At 46.6% G+C, this 25,690-nt stretch overlaps 1 protein-coding gene across 2 annotated transcripts in view; it reads left to right on the top strand.

The window, feature by feature from the left end:
• TMEM184A (transmembrane protein 184A) overlaps positions 1–25,690 on the top strand; it is a 426,102-nt gene that overhangs the window by 290,411 nt on the left and 110,001 nt on the right. For both annotated transcript variants that reach the window (XM_069647636.1, XM_069647637.1), the window contains exons 4-5: positions 19,965–20,055; positions 20,168–20,243. In XM_069647636.1, the coding sequence (XP_069503737.1) occupies positions 19,965–20,055; positions 20,168–20,243 (167 nt within the window). The remainder of the gene's footprint in view (positions 1–19,964; positions 20,056–20,167; positions 20,244–25,690) is intronic.

A 25,690-nucleotide genomic window follows, 5' to 3' on the forward strand; every position in this document is an offset into this window, starting at 1 on the left:
CAAAGTCTCCCAGTACTGACCGTCTTTAAGGGCATGACAGTTTCCCCATTGAGCGAAAAGCCCAGGGGAGTGCAGCAGCAGGAGGCTGTGCTCCTCTGGCAAAGTCCGGCTATGGTGTTTAACATCAGCAAAATGTTGGGGGGTACACAGCTGGAGGGAAAATTACACATGAAATGGAAATCTTTCCTAACATTTGGCTTTGACGATCCTGCTCAGATCTCTCAGCAAGACAACTCCTAAATGCTTTGTGACTGTTCGACCCTCATCCCAAAGTATCGAGTTTGGGTGATCTGGCTGGTGCATTGTGGACCCCTGGGCATAATGTTGGATTTGTCTACATTATTTTCAGGCCTTAGAGGCGTCTATAACACTCAATGTGTTCCAAGAGTTTGGGACATGAGTCCACCTCTGTAAGATATCCCAGGATGTCATTCGCAAACCGGGACAGCTTGAACTCCACCTCACCACTCTGGATGCACTTGATCTCCTGGTTTGCTCTAATCACGACAGCAAGCGGCTCCATTGTGAGTGCATACAACAGTGGTGACAGTGGGCAACCCTGTCTTGTACCTTGCGTCAGACGGAAGGAAACAGATAAGATGTTATTGACCCGTACTTGTGCCGTGGGCAGTATATACAAAGCATCTACCATTTTCAGAAAAAAACGCAACTGAGGCCCAGCCTCCCTAGCGTCACCTTCATAAAAAGCCACTCCACCCTGTCAAAGGCCTTTTCCGAGTCAAACGAGACTAGGCAAGCATCGCTCCCCTGAGTTTGAGCCTGACGAATCCGGGTTGACGGTCTTTAGAATATATCTGGACTCTCGTATGAAGCCCACTTGATCCCCATGAATTTTTGCTCGGATTTTTGCATCGTTATTTAACAGTGAGATTGGGCAGTAAGAGGCACATCTCGTCTGGTCCCTGCCCTCCTTGTGTATTGTGATTAACATGGCCACAAGCATCAAGCTTGGCAAGGGGCACCCCGGCAGCACCTTGTTTAACACTCTGGCCAGATAAGGGGCCAACATGGACCTGAATCTTTTGTAAAATAGAACAGAGAACCCATCGCTCCCAGGCGCAGTGCATGGCTTCATCCCCTTGATTGTCTACACAATCTCCTCCTCAGAGATGGGTCCCCCCAAACATTCAAACTGCCCCTGCGGTATGCCAGGTAGGGACAGGGGGTCCAGGAATGTGGCTCATCCTTGCCTATAAATTCAGATGAGTATAGTTTTTCATAGTACTTGGCAAATTCCTTCCCTATTCCCACCGGATCATGCACGTCCCTGTCCCCTCTCCCCTAATGGCCCCCATCGCCTTTTTTTTCCTTTCCTCCCGTAGCTTCCATGACAGTATTTTGCCCGCTTTTTCTCCTCGCTCGTGGAATTTATGTTTTAGGTATATTAGCTGCTTTTCCGTGTCCAGAACCAGGATAGCCTCAAGGTTTGCTTTGTAAAGCCGCAATTTAGCTGCCAAGCACGGCGTGAGGTAGGTACTCCCTGGTCCTCACGGCTGCAGTTCCTGGATCTTCACCCTTGGCTCCTCTTCCTGTGCCGTACTTTCTTTCTTTTCATGGGTTCTTATCCTGATGAGGTCCCCCCGCAAAGTGGCCTTAAAGCCTTCCTAGAGAGTCTGCACCCCCAACTCCGCATTGTCATTAAAGGCAAAGTATTCTGTGATTTCCATCAAAAATGACTGAGAGATTTCCCTATTCTTCAGTAGAAAGTAATTGCAGTGCCACCCTCCAGAGGCCCTCTCTCTAAGGTCACTCCCCACCACAATCTTGACCATACCATGATCTGACCATGGGACCGGTATGACGCAGGAGTCCCAGGCGTGGGCCTCCACCTCTATCTAATCGATTCTAGAGTAGGAGTTGTGGACCGATGAGAAAAGAGTAAAGGGTCTGTTACCCACCCTTCCCTCCACCAGGGCATCCATAAGCCCCATTTCCCGGTTGGTTTTCCTAAACCTCCTGGAGGTCGATTTGCCTGGGTTGTCACCGATCCCCTCACCCCTTCTCTGGTGATCTCTAACTGGGTCCAAGACCATGTTAAAGTCCCCCCACCAGCCCTCCACAAAAAGCCTCTGTTTTTATTTTACATCCTCCCAAAAATCGTTGGGAGTGTAGAGCGAACACACTGTTATCCTCTCACTGGATCCCTTAATGAACAGGAACCGTCCCCCGCCTGCCTGGGTCCCTCTGTACCACATCCACCACCAGTCCCAACCTGGCTGAAAGTACAATTGCCCCCCTCCCTTTTTCTCCGCACCGAGGCCACAGAAACCTCCCCACCCCGGCCCTAGTGCGTCTCTTGTACCATCAGGAGATGCAGTTTGGCTTGCCGGAACTCCCAGATGATCACTGATCCCTTAGCAGGTGAGTTGAGCCTATCACCAGCTCACATCTCGGTCATGACACTGTCCCTCCCTGAGAAGATCTGAACCATACCGCTGAACAACTTGAGCGCAGTGAAGGACTTATCGCCCAACCCCTAAACAAACCACCAAACTTGCCCTCCCCCTATGGCTTGGCATGTGCCATTCCAAACTCCCCCGCCCCCCCAATCCTCCCCCTGGCATCCTGTCCTGGCCATGCCCATACCACCGTCCAGGATAGGATCACCACGAAGGTCCTGTGAAAACAGGACACACTTAAAAAAAACTCCTGTCTTTTTGAGCCTCCCCCCACCCCCCCCATCAAAACAGAACCTCAAAAACACCTCTTCATCCCTGGCATTCAGTGGAAGCACTCGCCCCCGAAAACAAGTCAAGGGCCAGAAGGACCCTTTGGTGGGGTATTACGCTTTTTGTATTTCGGGGGGCCCCGCCATCTTGCGTCTATTTCTGGCACCTGCGGACTGAGCCAGTGATCCAGCAGTCTCTCCTGAACCTGATGCCCAGAGCCCCCCATGAGTTCGTCAGACACTCGAGTGATGTCACCCTGTATTGCCAGCCGATAATTTTGGCCGTCGTATTCAAAGGTGAGTGAGAAAGTGAATTGCCAGCGTTATTGCACCTCTTTATCAGCCACTTGGTAAGTGGAATGCACATTCTTCTCCTTGTAAGGGGAGTCGACTGATCCTGAAAAATGGTGACCTGGGATTCACCATAGTTGGTTGTGCCCATCTTCTTATCACGCTCTAGGATCATAGTCCTCTGTTCAAAATAGTGGAAGCATGCCAGCACCAAGCGGGGCTCCCTGGAACCAACCCCTGCTGGATGGGTCCGATCAATAGTAGGTTCATCCAAGGTGTCTCCAAAAAGCGTGCAGAGTACCTCCCGGATGACTCTTATGATGTCTCTCTCTGTTTCCCCCTCCTTTTCTGGGAAGCCAAAGAACCAAGGGTTAATGTGGTGTTCCCTGTTCTCTATGTTGTCCAGTGTGAGTGTGGTCTCTGCCTCCCTCCTCTCCAGATCTGCCAGCCTCACCCCCGCCTGCCTCTCCAGAGTGTCCACTGAGGTCTGATTGGTTTCCAGCCCTGGGATCTGATCTTCCACTGAGAGCGGTCTCTGGTCCATTTTGTCTAACCTCTGATCAAGGGCTGACCTGATGCCCCTGATCTCCTCCATACGTCAGACTTTGGCTGCCGGGTCACCTTCCATACTGGCCCCCGAGGGGGCAAGGCCCACTATAGCCTGCTCCCTGCCTGCAAATTGAAACCTCTGCAAGGAGTCTCTCCAGCTCATTGGCTGAGGGGGGACAACGGGATGACAAAAGCTGGGCAGTTGCTCAGGTGCCTCCAGCTGAGTCTCTCCTCCTCCTCGGTGGGCTTGGATTGTCCTGTGGCCGGCCTCTCTCCCCTTCTGATGTTCCACAGTCAGCTGGGAGGGGACCCCCAACTATGGTCAGGTCCGACCTCCTGTCTCTCACTCCAAGTCCTTCATGGGGGTGGCCACCAGGACAGGCAGTGATCTCCCACTCGCAAGGGAGTGGGGGGCACGCCCCCCCCAAGCACAATCCGCCACAACTACTACTCTGTACTCACCTGGTGCTTCTGGCAACCGCCTCCCCGCACTTCAGGGGGTGGCCTCTCTCTCCCCCACCTGGTGGGTCTACTCCCCTTACGTCCTTTTGCCGGGGGCTCCCCTGCTTCTTCTCTCTCTGTAATGGGACTTCTCTGTTTGAGCACGGGACCCTCCTCTGCCTTTGTAGTGGGGCCGTGTGCGCTCCCAGAGCCTGCTCGCGTGTCTCTGGTTGGGGATCAAGTTAGACTTATGGGACCACCCATAGGCTTCCTCTTCCTGCAGTCTAAAGGTGTCAATCATTCCTCTTTTCCGGCGTCCTGAGGGCGGGGTGATGGCTGCACTCCCTGAGGGGCTGGGAACACGAAACTTGCACCAACCCCCTGCCTCTAGCCCTCCTTTCGGCCTTCTATTGGTATGGCCCTTTCAGCTATCCAGTATTTCAAGGCAGATAATTCTCCAGGGACTGTAGTTATGGGCCTTACAGTTAGTGTGGCTGTTCTAATCACTCACCCCAGGGAGGGTGTCTCCTTACCCTTGTGTGTTCTCACTGCATGTTGCCCCCCCCGGAACCACGACCTCTGGGATTTCCAGCTCTGTGGCACTCATTGCACCCTTTTTGTTCCAGGGGCTGGTCCTACATTGGCGCTCTGGTGCCTGCGCATTGATACAGCGGCCTCCCTGGCTGAGTTTCTCCACACACCCCCTGCTGTGGTGTGCTTGCGGCAGGGAGGCCATGTCCCAAAATGCGTAACCATTGCAGCCGTTCACTGTCTTGGAGCTGAGGCCCTCAGGGTTGCGTGGTCTGCACTTGTACGGGCCTCGAGTAAGCGGTCCTTCATCACTGCCACAGGCCGGGTTCTCTGCCTCTACTGCTGCTGCTCTCCACATGGCTAACTCTGCCGCCCATCCACTGATTGGCTCTAAACCTTGAGCGAGTGCGCCCGCCCCGGACCATCCTCTCACGGGGGAACCGCTAGTTCAGCCTTTGCTCAGTGCCCCTTTACCAGTGGAGTAACTTTGCGGGAAATGTGGGGGAGGGGCATGACATCTAAAGGAAAGCTGCCCCTGCCAAATGAATGGGGACAAAATGGTGTGCCACGAAAGTTGGAGGGGACAAACACCCTTGTCCTCCCCCCTCCCCCCCTAAAATTACACCCATGCCCTTTACGTCCCTCTGACCTGGAGCATGAGGAATATATAGCTTTCCTTGATGCGCCCCCCCCTGGTGGCCTCCCAAAATGACATTATTAAGCATCACTAGAGGCAGTGGTGGGTTCAGGCAGGGAGGACGGGGGAAGAGTGCTTGGAAAGCTCCCTCTTTAGCAAGTAAGTGACATTTAAGTCGAGCTTTGAAGAGATCCACAGTTGGGCTGGCTTTGATTGTTATGGGCAGTGGGTTCTAGTTGGGGGAGGCGAGTAGGAAGAGGGCAGAAGCGAGAGGAGGCAAAGGTGAAAGGTATGGCTGGGTGAAGTTAACTGCGGAGATGGATCGAAAGAAATGAGATGGTGAGTAAACTGAGATGTAATCAGGCATGTACTGAGGAGCAAGGCCATTGATGGCTTTGTAAATTTGGAGAAAAAGCTTTGGGAGGGGGGCCTTTGTGGCTATAGATCAAACAAGCATGTTGTGGGTAGGCAGCAGAGTGTTGGCAGCAAAGTTCAGGATTTTGTCTAGAAAGATGGAGTAGTGAGTAAGGCCAAGAAGCTGGCTTGAGCAGCAGGTATGTTGGCTGAAAACGAAATTGGAGATTATAGTTTTTGTAATGTGGTTAGTAAAAAGGACACATTTTCAGAATGTTAAGGGTAATACGAGCAGCAAAGGCAATGAGAGTGATGAATAGTTGCAGTAGTAGGTTGCTATCAAAGAGAACCCCAAGATTGCAAACCTTGGGTGGAGGGTACAAGGTCAGGCGGGAAGGAGAGGGCAGGGGATTGTACGGGTAACACTGGAAGCCAGGAGAAAGAGGTCTTCCATTTTTAATGAGTTCAGCATGAGGCAGCGTAGATTTCCTGCCTGTTTTCACAGTGTTAGGTCATTGGGCTAATTACAAGCGAATATAAGTTGGCATTCATGAAGACCCGATGTTCTTTTGTTTTTGAAAAAGAATCTGGTCTGGTCATCTTTTTAAGAAAGCAGTCCAACTTCTGTAAAAATAGACAAAGCAAAAATAATTCTTCAAATGAAAACCACTAGTTGATTTACTTGGCTTGCTGTATCTTTTGTGTTTTTGTGGGTATGCAACTTTTACTTCCATAATTCATAGCACTAAAATGCATTAATGTAGCAAACCATTATTAGGTGCAGGTTATCGCACTAAAGAAATGCACGAGTCCCGACGTCTAGGCTCCCCTCGTATTGCATTCATGTGATTGTAGTGGTAGGTTTAATATTGGCAAAACAAAACTACACATAATCAACAAGAGTCAGAATGGACTGCGCTAAAATGACAGAATTTGCCTAACATCACATCCCTTAACCAGGACAATTAAAGATGAAACTGAAGAATGTGCTTCGTGAAACGCACAGGTTTGCAAACTGCAACCAGAAAATCTGGGCTCACATGCAGATGTACCCATTTACTGGGATATTGGGGAAATCGTACTGCTTACATTACATTTGTTTTCTATGGCTGCCAAAATTGTGATCCCCTACAAGTTAGTCTGTGATATGTACCTAAAACGTAGTTGATACGTGGTTTAATAGCCTACAGTTGTTACAATTTTAAAATGGTTTTATATGTAGTAAGTATATAGAGCACGTCATAGGCTGAATTGCCCACAAGCTTGATCATTGCTCGCCATATCGTTCCTCGTGACCCATGGTTCTCTTCTCGCCTGACAGCACAATTAAATGGAGTACCACAATATTTGATTGGTTGGGGGGGGGGGTCTTGCCTGGGCCTGGGTTGGGTAATGGGTCTGTCGGCGGGATGTGTTTTACTTTTAGCCACTCTCCCCTAGCCATGGGGTGATCCTTCTTCTACCCAGTGACTGTGGGTGTGCACATGGGCCTTGGTCATGGGGATGCTTTCCTAGACCTGAGGCTTGCTGCATGTTGCACAATACTTTAGATTAACCCCTCCCTCCCCACCATGTGACCTGTGGGTATATCCTCTTATGCCAGCTGGGTGACTACTAATAGCTCTCCTAGGGCTTAATGCCACTTGTAGCTCCATTTGCAGCTTCGCTGCCCTGCCACACACACACACCCCTGCAGACAGAGCATAAGCCAATTCAGTATTAATAATGGTATCAGCCTGAGACTGTTTAAATGCTTTTTTTTATTATTATTTTTTATTGTGTATGGTTACAAAATAACCTTTCACAAACTGGAAAAAACAAAAATTCAACCAATAAATAAAACCAACAACATAAGCAATTTGTTTCCATACAAATAGATCAAAAAGTGATCAGCCAATTTTACAAAACCTTAAAATGTTTTTTAAAAAAGGATGCAGGGAGAAAGAAAGAAAAACTTCCACAAACAGTTGTCAACAATTTTGGCTCCTTTCCGTCCCCCACTCTATTCACACTATAAACCCTCCTGGTCTTTCTACGGGAAGATTGTGATTATCACCAAACCCCCAGAGGGGAATTTGCCAGAGCTTACAGCTCTAACTTACAGTACTCCAGCATCTGAATCACTGCTATCGTTTTCTGTTGGGATTGACACTCTATCAAAGTTTCCCTTAAGTGGTCATGTGCCCAGTACGTTGATTCGGAGACAAATCTCCTGAAGGACTGTTGTCTGGACCCTCTCGTGCCTTCACACTCCATCAGATGTTTGATGGATTGATTTTCCGGTTTAGAACATGTCTGACGCAAATGCTTTCCTAGCTCATTCAAGTTCCAAACTTGTGGCCTTCAGTGTGCCCACAGCTTGCTGCAGCAGGTGCATCAAAAAACGGAGGTATCTTACACCTTGAATTCATATCACCTAGTCCGTGGATTTACTTATTTAACATAAAGTGAACAATAAAGGTTGGGAAAGGAAGGATCATTCGAGCTTATGATCTTGGAATGTTGAAAGGTGAGGCCGTTTGGGTTGGAAGTCACAAGAACCATGAATAGAGTTTCAGTGACGGATATTGAATTTGACTTTCAGACTGTAATATAGGGGGAAGATGTATCTTCTTAGAAGATTTGAGGTACCCACAGAGGTGGTCGTATTTTAGAGCGGCTGTTTCAGCAAAAAAGATCATCCTGAGGGACTGGAAAAATGTCACTGTCCCGTGCAGGTCTGCTTAGATTGATGATTTATGCAGAATGTTTCTATTGGAGAGGGTCATTTTGAGGAAAAAGAAGAAACAACCTGTATTAATGAAGGAATTTGGGGGAGTTTCTTGGAGTTGGTATACCTAATGGACTGGTGCTTGGTCGGCCCTGCCAATGTTTGTGTAAACTTTTGTGTATCACTGTGATATAGTAAAACCAATAAAAATGTGAATACAAAAAAAACAATAAAGGTTGGTACACGAGACATGTAGTCCTGCAGTGAAAGGGGAATGCAATAACGAAGGCATGGTTTTGTATCGCCCAATTTCTGTCATTTGGGCAGCCTCGTGAGGCCACATGCTTTGAACTAATCCTAGCCAGGCAGTGCTTTGCACAGCATGCCTGGGGTGGTTGCATGGGCTGCGAAGAAGTTCTGACTGGAGTGTTCCACTAGTGCTGTATAAAATGACACTTGTGTCACGTTGGTGGCAGGATGAAGACTGGTTTGCAATCGGCAGGTGCCCTTCTGCAAGAGTGCCGATCGGCTAAAACCAATGCAGTATAGAAGGTTGCCCTTAGCAACACCGGTGTTTGATGCATGCAAAACTATCCGCCCATAACATTTTAATTTGGCGGCAAAGTAGTGTGTTTCGAAAAAAGGCCCCTAGCAGTGCGCCGACCCAAGGCACCTGCTGTCGCTCTGTGACTTGCGGCTGAATGTACAGTCTCTCTGGAGTACATGTAAAACGTGCCTGCTCGTAGATTTCGCTGGGGTCCCGGAATTGTGATGCCGCCTGGGCAGTGCTCCAGCATCATCTGAATGTGCTTCATGTCTGTTTCATTGGATGAGGACACGCCGGAGCGTCTAGCTTTCAACACTTAGCACCCAAAAACTGGAACGCACTCCCCACCGCTTTAAGGAACGGAAATTCTTACCATGCCATCCGCAAATTACTCAAAACCACATTGTTTAACTAACCTCTCCTCTCCACCCCACCTATCCTACTGTATTACCAGAACTGTATGTAAATTAGCACAACTGTATGCAAATATGCAATTATGTTCTGCATTGTATCTATATATAACACCATGTTTGCCTGTAACAAGTAAGATTGCTTTCAGCACCACGATGCCCCTGGGCAGATGTGCGCTATACAAATTCAAATAAATAAAATAGTGGGCGGGCTGCCTGCCATGAAGCAGATGTCCCCGTAAAATATAGTGTGCTCATGATGAACACGTGGGTGGCGTCTCGCCGCAGGGAGGTGCCATGGCCCCAGCATCTGCGCTCACCTGGAGTGCGGATGTGTGTACAGCAAGCATGTTCCTCTCCCCGAAAGGCAGCGAAGCAGGTCTGTCCTGCTGTCAAGGAGTGTGTGTGGCATTGCACAGGGTGGCGTCTCGCCGCAGGGAGGTGCCATGGCCCCAGCATCTGCGCTCACCTGAGTGCGGATGTGTGTACAGCAAGCATGTTCCTCTCCCCGAAAGGCAGCGAAGCAGGTCTGTCCTGCTGTCAAGGAGTGTGTGTGGCATTGCACAGGGTGGCGTCTCGCCGCAGGGAGGTGCCATGGCCCCAGCATCTGCGCTCACCTGGAGTGCGGATGTGTGTACAGCAAGCATGTTCCTCTCCCCGAAAGGCAGCGAAGCAGGTCTGTCCTGCTGTCAAGGAGTGTGTGTGGCATTGCACATTGCCACAGTACACTTTAGATTTTCCACAGCGTTAGACCTTTTCTGTTTGCACAATTATATAAGGAGTTTCTTAAGAAACGGATAACTTGTCCCCAGCCCCGCCCTGTTTATCTGCTTTTCAGGGCCAAGATCTGCGCTGCCGATAGTCCCGTGTGTCCAATAAGAGAAAGGGCTCAGCCAGTGGAGGAGTCATTGGTTCAGGTGCGCTTCTCCTTTGCTCTGGTTCAGAGACTGCCTAGTTCAAGCAGGGACCCTCGTGGTAGGACTGGTGCAAGGATTTTCGTCGGATTAGGTCATGGAAAGTAACTCGTTCATGGTCTATGGTCAGTCAGAAACCAGCTTTTCTGATTGCTGGGCAAAACGAAGCTCTGATTGGCAACCCTGCTCTGCTGTAGAACTAGAATTGCCACCCTTTTCCAAGTCAGAAAACCAGGCCCTGTTCTTGTAAAGGAGAACCCGCCTCCTTCTGCAAACCATGAAAGGTGTTGCACTTACAATGCCACCTGCCCTCCACCTTTGTCCACTCCGTTAGTCTCTTGCTCCCTCTTTCTCACTTCAGACCTGGCACACCTGGTCTACATTTACTCTGCTCTGTATTCACTTCCTGAATGTGACTGTACTGTTGCCCAACCATCTGTTCCCTTTTTCCTCCCTCACAATCTCTTTATTTCTCCCCTTTTCTTTCATGTTGTCTCTCTCAGCTGCCTTAAATCTATGACTTGCAAATTGCTAGCTGCACTACCACTGTTTGTTGCGTTTATTATTTATTTATTGTTAGTTATCTGTTTCTCCTCTGCTTCGCACTTTCCACTTCTCCCCCTTGCATGCACTTTCCCTCCCCCTCTCCCATGCACTTGCACGTTCTCAATGTTACTAGGCCTAGTAAGATCGCTGTTTTGTTCTCCACTGTTCCTCTCCCTTGTCGCGCTCTGAAACACTTGTGTACGAGCGCGATAGAAATAAAATATCAATATCATCTTGCCTCCTCCTTCACTTTTTTTGCCCCTTGCTTATCGTGTCTCATAAATTATAATCTTTCCATCTTCCACTTTGGTTCCTTGCAATTTCTCATTTCCTTTACTTTTGTATTTCTTTCCCTCTTCACTTTTTTCTGAACCCTCTTAATCTTTTCTTAACTGCTCTCTCTCGCTCCTTCGTTCCCACTCTTTCTCCCCTCTAATTCCCACTTTCTCTTGCTGCTGCCATTTTGACAATGTCCCCATCTTTGTGGTTCCTCTCCATGCTGTTCCCGTACTTCCTCGGGTATTGAACCTTCATTTCGCAGCCGAAAATGTCTAATTTGTGACTGCGCATTTCTACGCAATTATATGTGGGGCGGGGGTGGGTTAGAGTAATAATGTATTGGGAGCATGAGGGTACTGCAGGCAGGGACGTCATTTCACCAAAATGCCAGGGGTAGCGGGATTGACATCACATGACCCTTAACCTCCGATGATAGCACATGAAGTGATGTAATTTGACCCCACCCCAAAGTGACATCACAGGAAGGGATGGAACACAACCTTTTACCCCTTGAGTCTTTTTTTTCGTTTTATTTTTAGGGGTAGCAAAGGAGACCTCAGGGGTCGCAAGGGAGACCCCTGGCATCCCCTAAATGACATCCCTGACTGCAGGGGGTCCTCACCGCTCCCCCCAAACCCCCATATAGTTACGTGCAAATGTTCCAAAAGAAAGCTAGTTTCGTCTTCCAGTATTTTTTTTGCAAGATAATCGCATAGATCCCTTGCTCGTAAATGCCTAGCTGTGTCCCACCATGCTTATGTTCTTTTTTACTCCTTTTGGGTCTCATTACTACACTTCTCTGTACTTTGTTTTCGGGAAGCATTTGTATCTAATAGAGCTAATTTATTTAACAAGTAACCCAGGATGGCTTTAAAAAAAAAACGGACTGTGCATAGCTGAAATTCAGTAGACTTGAACCAACAATAAAAATACAGATTAAGCGGCCAATTTATTGTATCCTAACTGAATCAGCCTTTTTTTTTTTTTACCAAAGTCTGTGGTCAGAACTCCAGATAAGATTTTGAAGCAGGATTATTTTACTCCCTTTGTTTAATAGTTGGGAGTGAAATGACTTTTAAAGGTGTACAATCAAGTAATTCCTATTCTCAATGTGTGTCTTTTTTAGGTAAGTGAAATATGTTTTTATGAAGGTGTTCTGGTTTAAAAAGATTTTTTTTGGACAAGTTGGTACGCAACACCAATTGTAATTTCGTACAGCAATACATACATTTCGGTTGACAGAAAATACATAAAATATAAATGTATCACATGTCATCAATATTAAACATCCCTACAATAAAGACCATAATCCATGGCCCTTCATGACTATCCGTGGACTCCGTAGTCCCCTCTCTAGGTCATGCATTAATAAAAAACCTGGATTGCATGTGCACACCATCGCACAAGACAGCCCTTCTACCCTTTTTACTGTTAGGTTGGTAGCACTCCCTCATTGCCTGCTTTGAAACAGTCACACATATATCCACATATCAGTTAAAAAAAAACTCTACATATAACCCTATCAACATATTAAAATCCCACACGCCGACTGTCAATTAAAAATGTTCTACAAATCTTTTGCATATGCATTACACTTGCCTATCCCACAAAATTGTACACACTGCTGCTATAAATGCACATATGCATTGTGCAGTGAAAGAAGTGCATGAACGGATAGAGTAGGGGTGACCAAGTGCTCATACAAGCCCAGAAGGAAAGTGCCAAGACATGCCAAACTGGGAGGCCACTAGCTAGCTGCTGGGGCAGAGGAGTCCCAAAGGTGTGGCACACATCTGCCAAACGGTAGACCTGCAAGGGCAGTGCTGGGTGGGAGTTAGGGGTGTACTGGTGTTGACTAGATCTAGGGCCTGGAACCTGTGAGGTTAAGGAGGGACCAGGCCACCAGTCTCAGTGGTATGGGTTAGCAGGGAAGGGATTAAGTAAAATGGGAACACAAAAGCAGAGTTTTCAGAAGTTTCAAGGACTTTGGGAAGTCCAGCTCAAGTATACGAGAAGCAGGAAGGCTGTTCCAAAGACAGGCACTGGCCGAAGACAGACACACGCCTCCCGCTCTCTGTTTCAAAAAGCGTTTGACATGGAGTATTGGACTTACAGCAGCAGTGGGCTCTAGCAGGACAGTATTTAAGGGAACAAACTTGGATATATTGTAGTCCTTGCAATTAGCAGGAGCCAATGTATACATTTTAGGACTGCAGCGATACGATCCCTGGGCTTGAGGCCAAGGATAAGTCTTGCAGCCCTATTCTAGATTAGCCGAAGGGGGCCTAGACATCAAAGGGGGCGTTTAAGGAAGTGGCTGTGGCAGTGGCAGTAATCCAGCCTACACAGGACCAGGGCTGTACAGACATTCAGCTTCTGGGGGAAGGTTGGGAACGGTACAATGCATGTAAGTAGGGGTTATATGTGAAAAGTTTGCTTTTTGTAGGTCGCCCACAAAAATACTTTTTTTCCGGCTGGTGTGGGCAGCCTACAAAAAGCAAAAACCCACATTGCCTCGCCCCCCTCCTGCACACTCCCCCCACAGATTTGTTCAAAAGTGGAGTTTCCCCCCAGACTCCCCTCCCTCAGGTCCCTCCACACTCCCCAAAAAGAAACACACAAACATGCAACACACACACACACGTGTACACACAACACACACACTTATCCTTTCTCTGTTGCGGCCGCTTCTGAGTCCTGGCAGCCTGTCGGCCCCTGCGGGCACTGGTGTGCGGCAGGGGCATGACAGTTTGCTTTAGAAAGACTGCTCCATGCGGTCATGGAGCGGACTTTCTAAAGCAACTTTTCAGTGAAAAGATCTTTTGATAAAGATCTTTTCACTGGGAACGGTAAGGAGGTCAAGCTGAAAGCATGGGCTTCTTTAAAAGTTCTAAAAGGTAAGGAGTAAAAGAGAGGGAGAGGACTTAAAAAGGTGTTTTGACCTAACAGGATGGTGAGAGTAGAGGACCCAAAGACAGCGACAGACGGTAGGAGAAGAACAGGGCACAGGGGTCACAGTAAGAAAGATCTCAGTCCAACTGCCATTGAGACACAGATTGCTAGCAGAACACAATGCCTTGATGGCGGTCTGACAATTACAGGTAAAAAACAAGGACAACAAATGAGTTCAGGGAAGTTAAAGGAAACCTGTGTCATTAACATAACACTTGAAATGAGATAAGGACGACGACATCCGGTGAGCCAGAGGGACAAAATAGATATGGAAGGATAAAACCCTGGGGTGCTCTGCAGGTGTACACAGTGAGGTGGTGGAGAACAAACAGCCCAGTTGCAGCTGGTAATGGTTGTGAGGAAAACAAATCAACCAGTCCAGTGTCCGGTCCATGAAGCTAATGGCATCTCGAAATCATTTAATGAGTATACACTTGTTGACTGTGTGAAAGGTGGAAGAGACATAAAGGAGCACTGTCCTCAATTGTACTACAATCATAAATCCTATATAGACTTTATTTATATCATTCCACCATATTACAAATGCTGTATACTCCCACTACATTACCTATAATTACTATACACATTGTATATTAACTATAATTACTGTACACATTATTGTGGCCAGTAGCCACAACCACCGCAATAGTATCAGACGTACAATACACCTTCAAATAACAAAACTCGCCCTGAACCCTGTGCAATCCAAATGACGTCTGCGGACACCAATATTGACCGCGGACTCAGCAGCATTTGCAAACCCTTTTATTACCTATAAAAATAGCTCCATGTCATCTTTATTCCACTCCCCTACCCTTTCCATGCCCTCTTTCAGCCATCAAATAACTCAAAATGAGTTTTCCAAACTGTTCGTTCACGACACACTCAGCGGACTACCGCGGTGGCCGCCGACTGGGTGGCACCTGCACCCAGTTTTTTCACCTACTGCTGTAATTTCTTTAAATGTACTGTATGGTGTACGATTTGAAGTACAATTTGAAGTACATACAAAAAGGAGTACAACAATAAATAGTATGTAAAGATTAATTTCCTTTGGCATATCATCTGTTAGAGTGGAATAAAGTCATACTTTATAAAGAATACATGAGTAATATAAATCCAATTACATGCCCAAAAGTAAATCTCAATGTCGGAGCTTCATTACTTTGGTATGTTATTATACAGTATTAATCATTTTTAGAATACTGTGACTAATCCCATGCCATTGTCACTAGTCATGAAGGGGAAGACATCCAAGATAGAAGATGAAGGGATTGGGGAATACCTAGTTCTATCTACCATGTATGTACTGCGACGAGGGAGAGACCAACTGACCCGCTAGGAGTTCTCAGGATCAGTACCAGGATGGAGAAGAGGTGCAGAACTATATAGAGCACCCCTATGAAACATAATGAGCGGTATAGTGGTTGCTGGTTTCTTATTGGAACAGTAGTTGAAATAGAGGAGGGAAACCAGAGGAGGGAAACAAGGAATTGTCATCAGCATTCCCTGGAGGATCAAGGAGCAGGACTGCTGTGCTGAAATGGAAAGGGTTGTGGACCAGTCTGCTTGGCAGAGCAAGGGGTGAACCTTTGCATGCCGGCAAAGTGCTGAAGACTGGGGGAAGCCCAGGAAAATCCCTCGAGAATCCCTCACTGAAGGACTTGACAAATGGTCAAGTCTTCCCTGGAGGAATTGGCAGAGAAACAGCTGCAGAAGGAGGGCATACTGAGGCTGCAGAGGTGCTCCTAAGCACCAAATAGTTGGAGCATCCGGCTATAGGGAGATGCAGCAGTCCTGGCGGGCAAAGCTAGGGGACTGCACAGTCGAAAGGAGACCTGCTCGCTGTGAGGGACCACAAGCTGCAGAGCTGCCACAGCACACCATAGAAGGGGAGAAGACTACAAAAGTAGAAAGGCCGACCACAGACTACCGGGAGAGACCCTAAAGGTACAGGAGAGTCTGGGACGGTTGGTAGGAGCAGAAGGGAGCAATGGAATACCCTGGCCCAGCTAAACCGGGAAAGAAGAGAAACCAGGGTTTGGGACCCACAGCATGCTAAGCTTGAGAAGAGTCCAGGGAAAGGGCAGTGTCTTCCCTGGTAATGTGAAGAAAGGCAAGGGGAAAGGAGACAACAATGCTAGCGCTGAGAGCTTTTATATGGTAACAAGCGGAGAGAAGGGAACTATTCTCCGAGCTCACTCAGGAAGTGGAAACAAGGGAAAGAACATATTTTCCTTCGAACTTGTGAACACTGTGTGCGAAGTAGAGGGATACTCTCTTGACCCCCTGTGGAACCTTGTTTATTTTTTCACCATTTGGAACTTTGTTTTGCAACCTGAAAGAAGCTTGGCGAGAACTGGCAAAGATGACATCCCCTTTGCACCTTATATTTGGTTGATGTGTGAGGGTGAGAGTTAGGGTTTTGACACAATGGTGGACAATGTTTTATTTTGACATCCTGACAGACACCTTTGAGATGTATGTTGAGGCAGGAAAACCCTTCTTAGCGTTAGGGCTGGTGAGGTCTTTCCCCAACCCCAATTTTCCTTTGAATAAATGTTTATAGCAATAAGAACGCCACCTGTGTGTCCACCTCTCAATACTGCACCCTGACAATACCTATGCTTAGAATTCTTATATCGCAATACATAAGTGTATGTACTGTAAGTGTATTTCATGTAGAAAACAATACGCTTATATATTTTTTTAATAAGGAGCTTAATAGAAAATGTAAATATGTACATTTGGCATTTTCATGACTATTAGGATTTAACATGTTTCTATTTCTTCTAATTATATGCATATACAGTAGTAAATAAATGATATCTTACAAATATCTACAGTACATTTTGCCACAATCGGGTCCATTCTGTGGAATGGACTCTTTTAATTGCTTGCTATTAAAAACAAAATTAAAGATTTCTAATATATTGCATATTTATATTTCAAATATCATCCATTGATAAATACTACAAATACATACTCCACAAGTACTCCTCTCGTACACGTGTACCAGTCTATTGTTCTATGTCATGTTCTCTCTCTGACAGTACTTGGACGAGGAAAAGTAAGCTTGTTATACGGAACTGAAGAAAACTTTATGGGCAAAGCTAATAGCGGATGAAAGCCAAAAGGGAAAGTGCTTATTTGAATGCAAAAGCACCTTATGGGAAGAGCACAAGTGTGAAAGAATGCAATAGAATGATGAGGGATGGCAACAACCACCACAAAGTGAACTTTATAAATGGACCTGGTAATTCTAAAGGCTAGTGAGAAGTGTGTGACACGTTGTGGCAAAGCTAAGAGGCTAAACGGGAGAAGCCAGGAGTGTGTGAAACTGCACACTGGGCCAAAAGGCAGAGAAAGTAAATTAAGTGGATGTGAATCTTTACTAGGTACCCACCGCACTATAATACTCTTAAAACCAGTATCTTTTTGTAATCCATAATACTTTTCAACTAGTATTTCAAATTAAGATTCATTTTTACTTTCAATTTGATCTTCAGATCATCTTGTAATGGCACGGCTCTGCTTGTACCACTGATGTTACCATATTGGTGGATCTATTTTTGTTTGAGTTGGAGAGTATTTTTTATCTTTTATTTTTGGGATTATTTTTCTGTTTTTGGTGAGTTAAAATGGCTGGTACATGGCTGCTTTCTCTGTAGGGTTGTGCGGAAAGCCAGAAAGAAGGACTTGGGCTAGAGGGTATGTTTGACTGTAGTTTTATTTAAATTAAAACAAACAACTTGCTGACCCTACTTCTAAAAGGGAATTCCCTTCTTAACCAAACTAAGGTGCTAATCTATAGTCCAAAATAACAATAATACCCGGTCCAAACCGATCTACAAAGTTGGCCCTTCTACTTAGCAAATAAGTAAAAGAAATGGAGTACTCCTCTCCGGTAAGTCAGCATGTATACACTGATGGCACAATGAGAGGCAGAGGGCCAGTCTTACGTTGCCCCACCGCCACCCATTATTATGCACTACATTGGTTGTGGAGCAGAAAGTGAGACTGTAAGACTTTCTTGTTCTGAGATCTACAGAGCCCCACATGTGATGGTGCCTTGGTCCTTCGGGTTACACTGCGAGCAGCACTCATGAACCTCTGCCTCCCAAAGAACCAAGCTTCCATACTGTGTGGCTCGCAGATGCCTGCGATGGAGAGTCCTTGGCCAGCTTGATCAGTGCCCTCTCCACTTTCCCCCATGGGAATTATCTTGCTTATGGTGTAAGAGTCTTATAGTGAGCAGAGCTTGCTGCACCCACCCTGTTCAGGTACAAGGCCGCACCAATCACTCTGCTGCTTGCTTTCTTAATGACGTAGGATAATACAACTAATGGCCGATGAGGTAATCACTAGGGCGAATTGACCAGAGATCCGAACTTTCCTATTTACATAACCCACCTGAGGGTCAACCAAGTGGCTACAAGTTGCTGCAAGGACAGTTTTAGTGCTCAACTGAACACTTAAATAAACGAGTGCTAAATAAACAAACTTTTGCTTTTACTTGCCTTTCTTTTTGTCTCTACTCCTTCTTAGACCCTGTAAAAATCTTATTGATTATACACAAGCAATAATATATATATATATATATATATATATATATATATATATATATACCTAGCAGTAGTATACTGTGGTTGAAGAAATGAGTGTCTGCTGTATGCAGAGATTGCATTGAAGGTGCAGCACGAGACGTGTTCTGCTAAGAAGGAAGAACTTGCACATGGGCTAGGGAAAGGATACTACTGAGGTGATTTAAGCAGTAGTGGGCAGGCTGCAGCGCTCCAGATGTTCTGGCTTGCATCTCGCATCACCCCAATACAGTCTAGTGGTGAGGTATCATGGGATTTGTAGGCCAAAACACCTAGTGAGCAACAACTTGCCCACCACTGGGTTAAAGCCATTTTTTTGGCTGCTCCAATTGGGTTTTTAGCTACCCACTACATGATATGATAGGTTATTTATAACGCGCTTAATACCCAGAGGTTTCTAAGCATGGACCTGGGGATCGAACCTGTGTTGCTCCGTGTCATCTTGCTTCCAAGGCAAGCACGTTGCCCCTCTGCTATCCTCCCGAGACAATGTGCACCATAGCCAGGGGCAGATCACCAGCCCCTGGTGAACATCTGCAAGATCTCTGAAATGTGATATTTTGTTGTGAATCGAGCAGGGTTGACTGGGCATGCCCCCCTTTACATATGGGGCGAAGAAGTTAAAATCGTGTCTGAGAATCCTGTCGATCATGGTGTTCTATGTCGGTGAATCTGTGATCAATGCGCACCTGAAAATGTCTCAAACAGAAATTCCGAATGCAAAAATGCAGTGATCACATAGATATCACATCCCTTTTGTAATGACACAATCCCGGCCTTGCGACTATGGGGGACACCTCCGCAAACCCTGATCCCCTTGTGCGGTAAAACAGGGATTCAGCATTTTCATTTATTGTGAATGCTCAGTAAACGTATCTAAAATTTTATTTTTTTCTGTATTATGTGCTGTTTACATGTAGGTGAGGCAGAGGCGTTGCTAGGGGGGTGGGGCTCACGGGGCTATAGACCCGGGTCTTTTGATTGTAGCCCCGGATAGAAGCTCAGGGGCTACAACCAAAAGGTTATAGCTAGCCTGGAATCCCACCCGTCCCGACATCAGCGTAGCCCCAGATCTTTTCCAGACCTAGCAACACCCCTGAGGTGAGGTACAATGTTGGACCGTTGCTTACTTGAAGTAGTCCTGATTTGTTTGGAGTGAATGGGTAGTAAGGCAGTGCTTGCAATACAGAGCAAGGTAGTGAGGTGCATGCAGGGAACAGAAAACATTGGTTGAGGGTCTTCCTAGACTTGAATCTTGAGGCAGAAAGTAGCGGGTGCTACGATTGGTTGGAAAAAGCAGTGATTCTTAGTCAAGATAGAAAAAGGTTGCTGGTGGGAGGTAGGTTGGGGCAGAAGGAAATGTCTTTCAGTTTTAAAACGTGGTGCGACCCGAGATGTTAGTGCTGTGAAAGAACCAAAAGCAATGTGGTGTGATGGATCCAAAACTGTGAAATAATTTCGATTCACGCTTGCTTCTAACACCTCAACCTTTGTCTTTGTTCATCCGCAGCATTTGTAATTTATAGTTTCCTCAGCCTTTGCTTCGAGTTCCTGGGTGGAGAAAGCGCCATCATGTCGGAAATCCGAGGGAAGCCGATCAGGTGAGGGTGTGCCTCCAGACCTTTGCTCATTCTCCACTTCCATCGCCTGGTGGGAGTTTGCGTTCTCGATGGATCCCAAAAGCTGACTGTTTCCCTGTTTATTGTCTTACAGGTCGAGCTGCTTTTACGGCACCTGCTGCCTGCAGGGGATGTCCTACTCGATTGGTTTCCTCCGGTTTTGCAAGCAGGTAGGACATTAATTTCTAAGTTGGAAGCAACGCTGGCTAATGGGCCGGCTCTCGTCAGATCCGAGATATGGCATAAGATCTCTAGCCGGATCTCGGGATCCAGCCTGCCTCTGCCGCAGCCCTGGCAAACACCCAAAGCCCTGTCAGATTTTTAGGTTTGCCTCCATCCCTCAGGGAAGGGCAAGGGTGCACTGAAAAACGTTTTTCAATGTTGGTTGACTGTCAATTAGTGAACAGAGGGAAAATGAGAAAAGTTTTGTTGCCCCTGTTAGGCAGAATTTTATATGCAGTACCCTTTGGGAACACTACACACAATTAAGACTACAAGTGACGGTACATTTTCACCTTTGGTACAAGCCTGTACTACACAGTTATAGTGGTAGCATTAGCGGAGCAGCCAGGCCTATCTCAAGAGTAAGTGAGCAGTACAAATAGTTACACAAAGGACAGCAATTACTATGATTCAGGCAAACGCTGACTCAAGGTTTCTAAATGAAAATATATATTTATTTACTCAACAGTTGTATAACATTTCACTATTCTAAGCAAGTTAAAAATCACAATCATAAATACACCACACCACTTCCCTTAAATTCCAGACAAGTTAAGCTCACAAAATGAAGTGGGAGCAAAATGGCACTCCAGCAATTTAAAAGGGAGAGAAAGACAAAGTTATTAGAAATTAGGCATAACCAACAGGTAAGTACTGAGGGCAATTGAACAAGGGAGTCTACAGTGAGGAGATCAGATAGAAAAGGCTTAGGGCCAAAGTCAGTGGGTCGAAAGTCTTTTGCTCAAGATCACACAGTTAGGGTAGTTGGCGGTAAAGTTCGTGGTACAGATTCCGGACGAGGTTGGTTGGTAGAAAAGTTAGTTCAAAGAGAAGAAAAGGACAAGCCCTCGGATTGGAGAAAGATATGAAACACTTTCACCGCGGCTGAGCGAAACGCACAACCGGATTTGCACAGTACCTTAAAATGGGAGGGCTGTAGCTGAGGCAGACGTTCCTGGTAGTTCCTGCAGGCTCACGGTTCCTGAAGCGACTGTCGGACTGATCAGAAGTAGGAAGACTGGAGAGTCCTGCACTACCCAGGGAAGAAACCGGCAGCAGCGTCAAACAACGAATAAAAGGTGCGCTCCTTAAAACCCAAGCAGGGTCCGACCTTCCTGGCTATCCGGCCCACTGTAGCCCTGTACAGCGAATTCAACCAGAGGAGGGGTCCTGGCTTGTAGTTTGGGTGAACTGGTTGGTCCCACCAGCTCAAGGGAAGAAGTTTTCTGGAGGATCTTCTCTGTCGTCAGATTCGGAGATTTGGACCTGCAGAAGGGCTTCACCGGGCGGTTCAGTCGTGGTAGGGGGTCCTCTTCTTCCAGTTCCTCATTGGTTCTTTCGTTCCAGTGGCGACTCTTTCCAGTCCCAGAGACCTGCTTTTTATGCAGTTTTCCACCATTAATACAGCCTGGCTGTTAATCACACAGCAGGGTGGCTGGCCTGGCAAGGCCAGTCCCCTTAGCCAATCAGACAAGAGTGTGACTTGGGTTACCAAGGGAACCCATGGCAGGGGTCCGAAGATACCTCCCTCACATCCTGCCCACCTAGACTATCAGGCACTTTAAGGAGGGCTTCTGTGCAGAAGCCTGCGAAAAGAAAGTGAACAAAGGAGTCATCCCCGGTTTGGCACACAGAGTAATACACGAGAAAGTCTTTAACAAAAAGAAATGGAGCCGGGACCAAAATAAAATGTATTTGGTAAAGCGGGTTTATGTTCGAGGCTAATATAATAGCCTGGAACAGTGCCACGTTTATATAATATAATCACGGTAGGAAAGTTAGGGTAGATACTACTGCCACCAGCCAAGTTTTAATGCTAAGGGAGCGAAACAAGGCTCCAAGAGGTATAGACAAAAAGGGATAAGAGTTAACCCCTTTCCAATACTCCATGTAAGATGGGGTGTACTGGGTCTGTGGTTTAAAGTGACTATATAAAGTTAATCGCAACTTAACCTTTTCTGGGGGACAGGAGTAGGCCCCAGAAAAATGTAGTCAGTGGGAAGTCTCAAAGACAACCCTGTGTCACTGCACTGAAGGTGCTGTGTAACACACACAAAAGTGGTGCACAGGGAGTATGTGAGGCTCCAGTGCCCAAGAACACACAAACAGTAAAAAATACACCCAGCTAAACACATGTAAGATTGAGAAAAAGGCTCACACTCTTACTAAGTGAAAGAAAGAAATCCTAGAAATCCAGCAAAGCTGCTGCGGGACTCTTTAGGTAAGGGGAATCAGCCAAGGGGAATCAGCCATTTAATTTTTTATTTTTTCTCCCTCTCTCCTCTCTCTCCTCTCTCTCCTCTCTCTCCCCTCCCCCCCACCCCCGCGCGTTGCTCTTCACCTATAGCAAACAGTGGGCGCTTTGCCTCCTGCCCAGGCCACCAATATGCAAACTTTATACTTTATTTTGCATGACAGTGGCTGGAGGCAAAGCGCCCTTTGATGCTGGCCTGCAGTTCTGGGACCTGCACCAGCTCCCTCGTTGTGGGGGGGGGGGGACACAGGGCTCCTACCGGTACTATCTGTGGAGGGGAATTGGAAAAGTGAGGAAAGGCCAACAATATCTGAATGGTTGGATGATCTAAAACTTGTGTATAGATTTGGAAAGATAATCCTTTACAGAGACAAGAAAATGAATTTATTTGATCAAATCAGGAGCAGATTTTTAGATTTATAATATAATTGAATGAGTCAGTAATCTTCCTTTTTCTGTTTGAGATTTTGAGTAACTGGATTGTGATGAACCTAGGTGTACATTCAGTTTTAGTGATGTCTATGGATTTATGTTGTAATGTTTATAAAATTAATAAACATGTACATTAAAAGAAAAAAGAAAACCCAGAAGGGCTGGGAAATTGGGTCACCTGTGTCAGTGAGTGTTTATGAAAGGCAAGCAGTGCTGAAGGAGGGGTTAAAATGATATGCTTGTCAAACTGCTTAATTGCAAAAAAAATAACTGTTCTGCTGACAGCAGTTCTTAGGAAATTAAACTGTGGGCTCCTGGGTGCCAACTTTTGATTTTCACTGCAGGAGCCGAAATACTCCTGCCCTGAATATACGAAAGCGACCATCCCAACCCATGCCCTGGCCAAACACATTTTATAGCACCGGTCACTCAACCTGCTGAGCTACCCTGCTATTCTACTGTAGAGCTGTTTATGGATCCCTTAATGTAATAAAAATCACTGCGTTATCAACAGTATTTTGGGTGCAGCACTGCCATGGAAGTGATTTAAATCGGAACTGATGTACAGTGCGGAGTTAAAAAAGAAGCAGCATGACAGATCATATCGCACCCTTTTTAAACTATTACTTTGAACATTTCCTTTCAGTGAGTTCAACAGCAGGCTCCGCCTCCTCGAAACTCTGCTCATCCTCCAAACCCCGCCCCCACAACATCCCTTGTGGGATCCTCCTTCATATTTTTTCCGTTTTGACCACTGGTTGGAAGCGCACTGCCTGGCTAGGTTCTTGCTCTGCGCCATGGTGCAAGATTGGGCTGTCCATGATATATCAAAATATCACAAAACACTGCCGGACTTGTTTTAGAGTAAACCCACCATACTTGCTTAATGTACACAACCATACCAATATGTGTACCGTACCATTAGTTATTGTACATCGCCGCATTGAGTGTTTATGGTAAGTTTATCGAACGGCCAGGAATTCTGCCCCACCCTCTTCTCGTCACCCTAAGACACAGCAACAGGAAATAAGTGAATGAGTGTAGAAACCAGAAGACGCATCACGTGGTGTCACGAGAGAGGGGCGTTAAGCGGAGCCCTCGCTCCCTCCCGGGAAGGTGACGGCATGAAATGGATATCGTATGACTCCTAGCAAGGATGCCCAGCCAAGTCTGTCGTCGGCCTCGCTGATCACCGCAGGCTTGAGTGAACGCAATGCCGCGATTTCTTGGCTGCATTTTGAGATGGGGCATGGCCGCTTTTTTTCTGAGCTCCGCCCGTTTCTCCTGGGCCTGCCTTTCGAAAGGCTTGTGGAACAGGCATTGCTTTATAGATGTTGCAGCTCTGTCCCCACTGAATGACATGCTAGTGAACTGTTTCTGTATTCTGGTGAACTTCTAAAGCCTTCCCGCCTACGGACGTGTTTGCAGTGACAGCTATGTCATGTGCTCTTCCAATCAACAGGAACAAAATTGCATAGTATTTTGTCGCATTTCACCAGGAAGTCCTCCTTGTGAGCCAGGGTAGGAATTGGGCTGGAACACGATGGAGCTGTGGTCCGGGAAAAATGGTCTTGCTGGAGTGCTGTTCCGTGAAGGCTCTCCCCAGGTTGCGGAAGCGCTCTGCCCCTCACTGCCGCAAGTCTTCTGAATGCTGTGTGTTTGGAATCTCAATGCGCAACTTCACAAACTGCATCTGAAAGTCATCCTTTTCTAACCAGGACAGCCCAAGCTTAAATAATGAAACGGTCCAAAACTGTTTACATGTCTCCGGCTTTGCACACTTTTTACTGGCATGGTGACTATTGTGACAGATGAAATGGGCATCATACCAAGTGGGCACTTCATGCTCAGAAGGAATGCACATTTCAGTTACCATCAGACATGCATGTTTGATAAATTGGTGGCCGTTCTTACATTCCCAAAATGCACTTTGTTTTTATGCAAAACCGCCAACATCATGTATTCAGAGCACCCATATTAATGGACACCTTGCTCAGCCCCTCAGTCCCACCCACACCACTGACCATACACCCCTACAACCTGCTACCACCCACCCAGCGCCCCAGTTCGGGGGAGTGGGCAGCTCCATTTCCAGCGCTGTTGTGAACATTCTGCCTGAAAATGTAGAGTTACTTCCAAGTAAGCTTGAAGATAGAGGGCTCTGGACACAGGCACTAGCATCTACGTGCCATGAATAAACCTTGTATCCTGACTTGGAACTGCCTTAAAAATGTCACCTACAGGATCGGACTGGGGCATAAAATTGTCTCGGGCTCCAATAAAAGTGCTTTGAGATCCCTATACAGGTGGCAGGCTACTAACGGAAGAAGCCTACACAAGAACTTCGAGCAAACAAAACAATAGCATAGTGATCCACAGTTCCCACAAGCCCCAACACCTCTTCACCCTCCAATGAAAGTGGCCTGCAGTTGTAAATGGCAATTGATTCCTTTTGTGACAGACTATTTGAATGGTTCCCAGAGGGGACATTTTTGATAAACTGTGATGCACATGGTTCAATTTAAGAAATATTTCTTCAGCAGCACTGGTCAAAACTACTAGCCGTATAGTGAAGTAAGTTCTCAAACTGGCCGGCATTGGCCCAAAACGTGTCCCACTTTGATAAAAAGACAAACAGGCCCACACTAGCCTTGTGCGTTTTTTGATTCGGGTGTTGCTCTGTTGCCCTATAGGCCAGTCTGAGCCTGG

Source organism: Ambystoma mexicanum, chromosome 2q, assembly GCF_040938575.1.
Source record: "Ambystoma mexicanum isolate Mex_15411 chromosome 2q, UKY_AmexF1_1, whole genome shotgun sequence".
NCBI lineage: Eukaryota > Metazoa > Chordata > Amphibia > Caudata > Ambystomatidae > Ambystoma > Ambystoma mexicanum.